Source organism: Carlito syrichta, unplaced genomic scaffold, assembly GCF_000164805.1.
Source record: "Carlito syrichta isolate Samal-C Ts95f unplaced genomic scaffold, Tarsius_syrichta-2.0.1 Scaffold135689, whole genome shotgun sequence".
In the NCBI taxonomy this organism is placed as follows: Eukaryota; Metazoa; Chordata; class Mammalia; order Primates; family Tarsiidae; genus Carlito; species Carlito syrichta.
Window position 1 is genome coordinate 27,401 of NW_007079785.1, and position 10,969 is coordinate 38,369.

Consider the following 10,969-nt stretch of genomic DNA (forward strand, 5'->3'; position numbering starts at 1 on the left):
TGGGGCCTCCGGGGCGGACCGCGTTCCCCGACAGGGTCCCTGTGGTAGCCGGAGCAGCCCGAGCACCTCTCCTGCCCGCACCGCTTCCCCTGGAGGCCCAGCGTTTGGCCCCTACCCGCGCGACCCCCTGGCCGCTCTTTGACCTCCTCTGTGCCCGCAGGATGCAGAGATTGTGCGGACCCGGGATCCCGAAAAACTGGCTTCGTGTGACATCGTGGTGGACGTGGGTGGCGAGTATGACCCTCAGAGACACCGATATGACCATCACCAAAGGTGGGTTCCTGGATACCATTTCTCGCACTTGCTTGACTTCAGCTTTCCCACGCTCCGGTGCAGCCATCTCTGCCGTGGTCCGTGTCAGCCAAGGGAAGGGTCTTACTAAACTCTACTCCCGAGGCCCACTGGAACTGCAGCCGTCCCTGCAGCCCTGCCTGCTCCCCACGTCTCCCTGGCCTGGATCTTGGTCCAGTGAGCCCCTAGATTCCTCCTGACTCACCTTCTTCCTTAGCCTAGGCTTTTTTCCCACCAGCACTGTCATTGCCCCAACTAGTAAAGCCATCTGGGATTCATTCATTCATGTGCCTCTTTGCTACCTTACCTGACCGCTGGTCCTGCGTGGCTGTGGCAGTTGGTGTCATTTTCAGATGCGTGAAATCTTCTACTTCATTTGCACCCTTCCAAGAGGAAATGCTTGTTGAAGGCTAGCCCATTCCAGTCCTTTCTCCCTTCAAGGCTTTGCTGCATCAGATCCACTGAATGTCCACTTTTTTTTTTTTTTTGAGTTGAAGTCTCACTCTGTCACCCAGACTGGAGTGCAGTGGCTGTTCCCGGCCACCGCAGCCTCGACCCACTGGGCTCCGGCGATCCTTCCCCCTCAGCCTTCCAAGTAGCTGGAACTACAGGTGCGTGCTACCACGCCCGCCTAATTTTTTATTTTTATTGTAGAGATAAGGTCTCGCCAAGTTGCCCAGGCAGGTCTAGAACCCGCGGGCTCAGGCAATCCACTCACTTCAGCCTCCCAAAGGCGCGGGATTACAGGCTGAGCCACTGAGCCCGGCTTGAATGTCCACTTTTCAAAGGAAATTGAGCTTTTCCTGCATGCATTTCCTCGGCCCACCCCCTGACATCCTCAATTCCCTCCTGCCAATTCAGGGAAAATTGTTCCCTTCTGTTGAAGGTAAATCCTCTGCCCTTTTCCCAATTACTACTCTGGGACTTCACATCAGTTTTGCCAACCATGTTTCTACTTCTCCTTCCCTATGACCTAAAACTCTGCTCCAGTATCTTTTTTTTTTTTTTGAGACAGGGTCTCATGCCCAGGCTGGAGTGCACTGGCATGATCATAGTTCACAGAAGCCTCCAACTCCTGGGCTCAAGACTCTCAAGTGCCGGGATTACAGGTGTGAGCCACCACACCAGGCTGTATTTTCTGTCTTGAAAAGAAACAAGTGAATTAAAAAAAAAATCCCTCCCTCAGTGACACCACACTGTTCAAAGTAATTATCTCTGAGGGTTATGACATTTTAAGTCGCTCCCGGCCACTGCAGCCTCGCCTGCTGGGCGCTGGCAATCCTTCCGCCTCAGCCTTCCAAGTAGCTGGAACTGCAGGCGTGCGCTACCATGCCCAGCTAATTTTTGATTTACGGTAGAGATGAGGTCTCGAACCCACGGGCCCAGGCAATCCACTCACCTCAGCCTCCCAAAGCGCGGGATGACAGGCTGAGCCACCGAGCCCGGCTGAGTCCAAACTCTTAAAGCATGGCATGAGTCCTGCCCGGGTCTGGCCCTGCCTGCCCTCCCAACTTGATCTTTTGCCACTCACTCCTCACCCCTGAGCTGCTTTCCTTGAAGGGCCGTCCCTTAGCCACCATACATGTTGTTTCCTCTAGTTGGAATGCTTTTCTCCTTCACCCTGTCTTTCTGGCGCACAACCACTAGTTCATCTCTTCTGAACCCTCCCTTTAGTCCTTCCTTTTCCTTATTAGTCTCTGGCTGGAATACTTGGTTGGTCGCATTTGTCTCCAGCAGGTGAATCTGAAGTCAAGGGCAGGGTCCTAGATTCTTACACTTAATGTCTATTAAAGCAAAGCCTGGCACATAGCAAGCATTGAGTCAACTGCTGAACGGACACTTGAAGGGGGACTTGGGGACCATGTTGACCCCTGAAGAAAAGCCGAAGCCTTCCCTGCCAGGCTTTCTCCTCTTCACGCCTTCCCACCCCACCCGTGTCTGCATGTGCGTGCACACACACTGCAGATTAACTGGGGTCAGCTCCTGCACTCGGTCCCGCCTCCCTGTGCTCCCCAGGTCTTTCACAGAGTCCATGAGCTCCCTGCGTCCTGGGAAGCCATGGCAGACCAAGCTGAGCAGTGCAGGACTCATCTATCTGCACTTCGGGCACAAGCTGCTGGCGCAGTTGCTGGGCACTAATGAAGAGGACAGCACAGTGAGCACCATTTATGACAAGGTGGGGATCTGAGGACAGAGATGCCCACACATGCATCTCCATCGGGCCAGCTGGGAGCAGTGCTCATGCAATATTCAGGATGGGCCCAGGTCAGGGTTCCTGGCCTGTTGCGGGCCCAGCACTCATCCTCTCCCACAGTCAGGCTCATCTCCCGAGGGGGTGGGGATGTGTCCCCCTCACATCCTGAGGTGGTTTGAGAAATGGATGACATAATGTGGGGAAGGGCCTTGAACTCTGTCCGGCAGCATCTCCTAGTCTTAACACACCCAAGCGGTGATTGTTCAGTGCCTCTGGATAGCTGGGAGGCTGCTTATGTCTAGAAGCTCAGCTGGAAAGAGTTTCAATATAAAAATATCTTCAGGTTCCACTAGCGTCCCCTACAAGCAGCTTTCTGCTTAGGGAAAAGGAACAGGGCTACTGACCCCAGCACACGGTAGATCAAGCCATACTAAGGACACCTAGTTGATCTGGGAATCCACAAGGTCATTTGGTTAGCTGTTGTTTTTGCATGTAGGCTGTCAAATTCAGTTGTTTTAGCTAGGCATCTTCTGTCCCCATGACTAGAGTTTGGAATATCAAGTTCTAGCCTGCCTGTGTCAATATCTCCTCCAACTACTGAGGGGTCTCTAAACTGACTAAATTAAACCCATTTCAACTGAGCGTCAGGCTGGGGTCCAGACCAAGAGGTGCTGGGCACAGAAAACTTTCTCAGCAATACCTGAACAGCATTCTCCTACACACCAAAGGGGTACTGCTATGGAGGCCTCTTTCATAAGGCAATTTTGTGTAAAACACTAACATCCCATGTTGTTTCTATCCCAGCACTCTTGAGACACCCTACCATGTTTTCAGGCTAGGGAGAAATAGCAGCTGCTGCTGTGACGTGACACGTTATGGGCTTCTCACTCTGTCCCGCTCGATGTCTAGTCTAACACTCATTCTCCCATTTTACGTGTGTGGCTCAGACCCTCCTGTACTTCATGAACAGTGTCACTGAAGAGCTGCTCAGCGTACTTACAGATTTACCCTCCCTCAGCCACAGGGAGCCACTCCCACAGAGCCCGTCGAGGAACGGGAGACCTTCCTTATTCAAGTCAGCAGCTAGGCTGGGAGTGGTGGCTCTCACCTGTTCCTGGCACTTTAGGAGGTTGAGGTGAGAGGATTGCTGAGCCCAGGGCTTCAAGATCAGCCTAGGCAACTCGGTGAGACCTCATCTGTACAATAAATCAAAAATTTAGCCAGGCTTGGTGGTACGTGCCTATAGTTCCAACTACTTGGAAGGCTGAGGTGGAAGCAGCGCCTAAGCCCAGCAGGTTGCAGCTGCAGTAGCCATGAGTGTAGCCATGAGTGGCACTGCAGTCTGGGAAACAGAAACTCCCAACTCAAAAAAAGAAGCACTTTAGGAGGCCGAAATGAGAGGATTGCCTGAGCCCACAGGTTCGAGACCAGCCTGGGAAATGTGGTGAGACCTTACCTCTACAATAAATCAAAAAACTAGCCGGGCATGGTGACGCATGCCTGTAGTCCTCGCTACTTGGAAGGCTGAGGCAAAGGATCACCTGAGCCCAGCAGGTTGAGGCTGTGGAGGCCAGGAACGTGCATTGCACTCCAGCCTGGGCATTAGAGTGAGACTCCATCTCAAAAAAAAAAAAGCAGCTAACCAGGCATGGTGGCTCACACCTATAATCTCAGCACTTGGGAGGCCACGGCAAGAGAATTGCTTGCGGCAAAGAGTCTGAGACCTGCCTGGACAACAAAGCAGGACCCTATCTACGAAATTAGCTGGCTGTGTTAATACGTACCTGTAGCCCTAGCTATTCAGGAGGCTGAGACAGGAGATTCAGTTGAGCTCAGGAGTGAGGGTGCAGTGAGCTATGATCGTGCCACTGCACTCCAGAGCAAGACCTATCTCAAAAAACACAAAGTCCTACACATGCTGGCTTTGGTTCCAGCTTTGTGCAATGGAGTAAGCACTGGATTAGAAACCAAGTGGTCTGATAGGCCGGGTGTGGTGGCTCAAGTCTATAATCCCAGCTTTGGGAGCCCAGAGGTTCAAGACCAGCCTGGGCAACTTGGTGACACCTCATCTCTACAATAAATCAAGAAAAATTAGCTGGGCGTGGTGGTGCATGCCTGTAGTTCCAGCTACTTGGAAGGAAGGCTAAGGTGGAAGGATTGCCTGAGCCCAGCAAGTCGAGGCTGTGGTGACCGTAGGCATGCCACTGCACTGCAGCCTGGGCGACAGAGTGAGATTTCAGCTCAAAAACAAATAAAAAATTAAAAAAAAAAAACAGTCTGAATTCCAGTTCCAGCACTCTAACCTTGAGCAAGCCCCTCAACTCCCCAATTCTCCCTACTCATCCAATGAATCCTAAGCTCCTCACAGGGCTGTTGTGAGGATTAAACGAACGTGTGTGAACACACTTTTAAACCTAGAAGACCTGACACAAATGGCAGGCAGTCTCCAGTGTTTCCCCTGCTGCTGCCTTAGATGTACGAGAACTTCGTGGAGGAGGTGGACGCGGTGGACAATGGGATCTCGCAGTGGGCAGAGGGGGAGCCTCGATACGCACTGACCACTACCCTGAGTGCCCGGGTTGCTCGGCTTAACCCTACCTGGAACCAGCCCAACCAAGACACTGAGGTGAGGAGTGCTCCTGGGGGACAGACTCAGACTCGTGGATCCTCAGGGAGGGAGTGGGAGCATTTGCTGCTCCTAAGCCCTAGCAGATTGAGTCTGATTCCCAGGCAGGGTTCAAGCGTGCAATGGACCTGGTTCAAGAAGAGTTTCTGCAGAGACTAGACTTCTACCAACACAGCTGGCTGCCAGCCCGGGCACTGGTGGAAGAGGCCCTGGCCCGGCGACTTCAGGTACGCCCTGGGGGAGGCATTGTGGCTGGCAATTAGCCACTGCTAGCAGGCTGCTGGTCAACTGGGCTGCTTCTGCCCTAGCTGTGCTCTGCTTCCTGTTCAGGTGGACTCAAGTGGGGAGATAGTGGAGCTGGCAAAAGGAGGGTGCCCCTGGAAGGAGCATCTCTACCACCTGGAATCTGGACTGTCGCCGCCAGTGGCCATCATGTTTGTTATCTACACAGACCAGGCTGGACAGTGGCGGGTACAGTGTGTGCCCAAGGAACCCCACTCATTCCAAAGCCGGTGAGGCCCCAGGGTACCTCCTGCAGACCTTAAGGCCTGTCCCAGGCCTGCTGGAGGAGGCTGCCAACCTTGACCTCTGTCCTGCTCCCCCGTCTCCTAGCTCCTCAGGCCTCTATTTGCTTCTCCCAACTCTCCCTCTCTGCCTGCCTGTAGGCTGCCTCTGCCAGAGCCGTGGCGGGGCCTTCGGGATGAGGCCTTGGACCAGGTCAGTGGGATCCCTGGCTGTATCTTCGTCCATGCCAGCGGCTTCATCGGTGGGCACCGCACCCGAGAAGGTGCCTTGAGCATGGCCCGTGCCACCTTGGCCCAGCACCCACACCTCACACAGATCTCCTAGTCCAATAAAAATTGTATCTCATCCTGACCCAATCTTTGACTGCCCTCCACTGTTCTGGGAACTCGCTCAGGCTGGGAAAAGTGAAACATCTCTATGTGTGAGACCCTATGCTAGATATCTTCTTCACACTTCTCAGCCTTGCTTTCCAAGTCATCTGAAACCATCCCATATCTACGGTTAAAAAATGACCAAATACACAAGAAGTGACAGTAGGACCATAACCCAAAGTCTATGCTTCCCCCCACCCCACTACACCCCAGTGCAGCTCCCTGGAAAACAGTCTGGTAATTGAGTGGGAAAAAACACAAAAACTTGTTATCAGAGGTGGGAGTGGGGTGAGTGGAGCAGAACAGGTGATGGGCCTGGAAGAGGGTCACGAGGGGCAGAGGCCGAGGATGTCTCAGTGAAGAGGGGCAGGTCATGAACAGAGCCTCCGCCTCCAGCTGGGGGCTCTCGGGCCCGGCCAAGCACTGGGCTGAAACGCGGAAACTGGGCATTGACAAAGTACAGCGGGATGTGGGCAATTCGGCCTGTGGACCAGCACTGCAGAGAGGAAAAAAAAGTGTCAGAGCCCAGGCCCAAAGAAGGCCACCTGGCAGAGCCACACGGCAGCTAAGGCCCTCAGTTTCTCCGCCCCTCCCTCAGAGCCCCAGGAGCCTGGCATACTCACCACACTGAGCAGGGCGCCTTTGTTGAAGGAAGGATGGAAAGTGATGAGCTGGGGCTGGGCTCCCAGCTCCCCCTGGATGATGCCACTAGGAGAAGAAGGGGCTGAGCAGGCCACCGGAGGCAGTGGGGGGCATGTAGCAGGATGTGGGTCTGGGGCAGAAAGGCTGGGGAAGTCCAGACCTTCTAAGATCTGCCCGGCACTTACCAGGGGAGGAGCTCAAACACAGGGCTGTTTCGAGTGCGAAAGAGAAGGATGACTGGGTTACCATCCTGCACCCTGGGATTTCCTACAAGAAACGGACCCAGGGGTAGAGAGGAGCACTGAAGGCAGAGGTCCAGGGCGGGGCATGGGCACACTTGCTCCATGGTGAAGACGGCTGTGGACTGAGCAAAGCCCTTTGTCCTTGCTTCTTACCTTCATGAGCACGGCCAGACGCTCCCCACTAGGGTCCCAGACCATGGAGTGGGCCTCTCCTCCAAGCCTATGGGTGAGGACAGGCCGTTGGGAGAGTGCAGTGCGGTCCCTCCCGCCTTCCACTCCCTGCCGCTCCCTCCATGCTTGGCTCACCTCTCTTCCCCATCTGGTGTCTGTATTGTCGTCTCAGACAAATCTGCCACTATCGTTGCTGACTTTGCACCGCCAACACGCCCCTGGCCCTGGCCTGTGGATAAGAGCAGAGGTTCTTCCAGGCAGCACACGGGCCTCCCACTGGTCTCCTGCCAGCTACTCAAGGCATCAACACCTCCCAAGTCTCCTAAGCTCCTGTACTTCCCTTTTTCCCTCAGTTACATCTTACAGAAGGTGCTTCCTACCTCTGACCACCCCAATATTCTGGATCCTCAAGTGCAGCCCTAACTCACCACAACGCTCTGGAAAGGACAAGGAGTAAATCAGTGGCTCCCCCAGGACAGTGAACAGCAGTCGGCTTCCATCTGGGCTCCAACAGCCAGTCTGGGGTCAGGGAGCAAAGGTCAGGAGAAACAGCAAGAGGCAGAGGTGGGCAGGCGTGGGGGAGTTGGGGACCAGCTGGAATCGCTTCCGCCCCAGCCACTGTGACTCAGTCCCCTCGTACCTGACAGCGCCCTGAGAGCGTAGGCCACCTCTCACAAGTCCACGTCTGGGCCTCCCAGACTCTGAGCCAGAGAGAAGCAAATTACAGCTCAGGGCCTCCAGCTTCCAAAATGTGGGCCGACCTCCCTCTGGCAGAGATTCCAGGCCAAGTGCCTTTCTCCAGGTCCTTGCCCTCCCTCTACCCTTCTGCTCACCGAAAGACAGCTGAAGGAGTGGTAGCCAGGACTTTGCTGCCATCTGGAGACCAGAGCAGGTTGGTAACCCCACCTCCTCGAAACCAGGGAAGGGAGACACAGGTCTCTGTTGAAACATCCCATACCTAGGAGAGGGAACAGATGAAACACCAAACTCAAACATCCCATCATCTCACAGCAGGCTGCCCTCTTTAATGTACAAAGGACTAGAAAGGATGCAGGTCTATAATCCCAGCACTTTAGGAGGCAAAGGCGAGAGGATTACCTGAGCCCAGGGGTTCGAGACCAGCCTGGGCAACATGGTGAGACCTCATCTCTACAATAAGTCAAAAAATTAGCCAGGCATGGTGGCGCATGCCTGCAGTTCCAACTACCTGGAAGGCTGAGGTGGAAGGATCACCTAAGCCCAGCAGGTTGAGGCTGCGGTGGCCGGGAGCAATGTGCCACTGCACTCCAGCCTGGGTGACAGAGTGAGACTCTGACTGAGAAAAAAAAAAAAAACTAGAAAGGAGAGGAAGCAGGAAACGGACTGTTAAGTGTGACAACACCAGATTTCTGTTTATAATTACAGCAGGCAGAATTTTAAATGTGAGGAGTCTGGATGGTGAAACTCCTTCCCTGGATTAGTTTAATACTGAATGGACAACGATCCCTCTCCTTCACTCCTGACGTCACCCAGAAGAACGCCCTTTCATCAAGGCTGAAATGACCAGGAGTAGGGTAGAGACCAACTCACCAGGATAGCAGCATCCACAGGTGAAGCTGAGAGCAGCCGCCCCCCACTGGGGGCCCAGGCCAAGCTGGTGACAGGTGTGTGCCCAGGGTAAGATAGCACTTGGGCACAGCCAGAAGATGGTCTACCAAGGGGAAACGGAGGATTTGGAGTCAGAAGACAATGATGAGAAAGTCCCATGATTCTATTCCCTTGCCTCCTTCTGCTAAAACATCCCAAGTCCAATGGCTCCTCTGAGCTCAAATGCAGGCTAGGAAAAAGGAATAAGGATCATAGAAGTAAAAGATGAAGGAAAAAGCAAAAGGTGAAGGAAAAGCGGGGTGTGGTGGCTCACACCTGTAATCCCAGCACTTTGGGAGGCAGAGGGGATTGCCTGAGCCCACAGGTTCGAGACCCGCCCAGGCAACTTGGCGGGACCTCGTCTCTACAATAAATCAAAAATTAGCCGGGTTCAGTGGCTCAGCCTGTAATCCCAGTGCTTTGGGAGGCTGAGGTGAGTGGACTGCCTGAGCCGGCAGGTCCGCAACCTGCCTGGGCAACTTGGCGAGACCTCATCTCTACAATAAATCAAAAAATCAGCCGGGCGCGGTAGCACGTGCCTGTAGTTCTGGCTACTCGGAAGGCTGAGGCGAAGGATCGCCGGAGCTCAGCAGGTCAAGGCTACGGTGACCGGGAGTGGCCACTGCACTCCAGTCTGGGCAACAGAGTGAGACTCCAACTCAAAAACAAAATAAAACAAAACAAAAAAAACATCTAGTCCAGGCGTGGTACCTCACACCTGTAATCCCAATACTTTGGGAGGTTGGGGTAGGAGAATCACTTGAGGCCTGGAGTTCAACACCAGCCTGAGCCACATAGTGAGACGCTGTCTCTAGCAAAAATTAAAATTAGCTGGGCATGGTGGCGCATGCCTATAGTCCCACCTACTGGGGAGGCTCAGGCAGGAGGATCACCTGAGCCCAAGAGTTTGAGGCTATATGGAGCTGTGATCACACCAGCTGTACTCTAGCCTGGGCAACAGAGCAAGACTCTATCTCAAATTTTAAAACAAAGAAGAAGAAATCTAAACTTTATTACAATGAAAAGCCAACTCTCATATATTCAATTTCCATATATTCTTAGGTCTGTTCCTGAATGTTACTGTTACATTGATCTGTTTGTCTATTCTTTTTTTTTTTTTTTGAGTTGGAGTTTCACTCTGTCGCCCAGACTGGAGTGCAGTGGCCACTCCCGGCCACCGCAGCCTCGACCTGCTGGGCTCCGGCGATCCTTCTGCCTCAGCCTTCCAAGTAGCCAGAATTACAGGCATGCGCTACCACGCCCGGCTGATTTTTTTATTTATTGTAGAGATGAGGTCTCGCTGCCCAGGCGGGTCTCGAAACCCGCAGGCTCAGGCAATCCACTCACCTCAGTCTCCCAAAGGCGCGGGATTACAGGCTGAGCCACCGAGCCCGGCTTGTTTGTCTATTCTTATGCCAATAGCTTTCTATTTCTTGGTAGAGCAAGTCTCTCCTCATTAATTCTTCCTTTTTTAAAATTTGTCTTCCACAATTACTCTTTCATAAAAACTCAAAAGATCATTTTGTCAAATTCACAAAAACCAAGCAAAATTCTGACTGGAAGTACACTAAATTTCATCTCTTTATGATTAAATGTTCCTGCCCAAGAATACAGCATGACTCTCCATTTATTCAGCTCTTGTTTAATATTCTTCAACTTGGCCAGGTTCAGTGGCTCAGCCTGTAATGCCAGCACTTTGGGAGGTCGAGGCAAGTGGACTGCCTGAGCCCACGGGTTCGAGACCAGCCCAGGCAACTTAGCAAGACCCCGTCTCTACAATAAAATAAAAAATAGTCGGGCATGGTAGCGCACGCCTATAGTTCCAGCTACTCGGAGGGCCGAGGCAGAAGGATCACTGGAGCCCAGAAGGTCGATGCTGGGGTGGCTGTGAGCGTGCGTGTCACTGCACTCCAGTCTGGGTGAAGGAGTGAGACTCCAACTCAAAAAAAAAAAATATTCTTCAACTTTCTTCAGATGTCTAATTGACTGATTTAACAATTTTATATTGATACATTAATAGTTCCATATATTTTGGGGGTAATGTGATATTTTGATACACGCATATGATGTATAATGATCAATCTAGGGCAAATGGGACATAATTCACCCCAAAGATTCGCCCATCTTTATGCTGGGAATATCTATCTACTTTGAACTACACCACAAATTATGAACTATAGCCTCCCTGCTATACTATCGAACACCAGATGTTATTTTTTTTTTGAGTTGGAGTCTCACTCTGTCGCCTAGACTGGAGTGCAGTGGCTGCTCCTGGCCACCG

At 52.7% G+C, this 10,969-nt stretch overlaps 2 protein-coding genes across 3 annotated transcripts in view; one reads left to right on the forward strand and one right to left on the reverse strand.

The window, feature by feature from the left end:
- CUNH12orf10 (chromosome unknown C12orf10 homolog) overlaps positions 1-5,987 on the forward strand; it is a 6,124-nt gene extending 137 nt beyond the window's left edge. Inside the window, 6 exon segments of the mRNA XM_008049490.2 lie at positions 54-273; positions 2,308-2,467; positions 4,959-5,111; positions 5,216-5,338; positions 5,442-5,623; positions 5,777-5,987. Coding sequence (XP_008047681.2) covers positions 54-273; positions 2,308-2,467; positions 4,959-5,111; positions 5,216-5,338; positions 5,442-5,623; positions 5,777-5,960 — 1,022 coding nt within the window. The 3' untranslated portion in view covers positions 5,961-5,987.
- A 263-nt stretch (positions 5,988-6,250) lies between these two features.
- The window catches only part of AAAS (aladin WD repeat nucleoporin), a 15,877-nt gene continuing 11,158 nt past the window's right edge, over positions 6,251-10,969 (reverse strand). For both annotated transcript variants that reach the window (XM_021708270.1, XM_008049491.2), the window contains 9 exons: positions 8,632-8,752; positions 7,896-8,020; positions 7,703-7,763; positions 7,491-7,581; positions 7,198-7,291; positions 7,046-7,111; positions 6,835-6,918; positions 6,631-6,715; positions 6,251-6,503 (listed from right to left, as the gene is read on the reverse strand). In XM_021708270.1, the coding sequence (XP_021563945.1) occupies positions 6,279-6,503; positions 6,631-6,715; positions 6,835-6,918; positions 7,046-7,111; positions 7,198-7,291; positions 7,491-7,581; positions 7,703-7,763; positions 7,896-8,020; positions 8,632-8,752 (952 nt within the window). In that variant the 3' untranslated portion in view covers positions 6,251-6,278. The remainder of the gene's footprint in view (positions 6,504-6,630; positions 6,716-6,834; positions 6,919-7,045; positions 7,112-7,197; positions 7,292-7,490; positions 7,582-7,702; positions 7,764-7,895; positions 8,021-8,631; positions 8,753-10,969) is intronic.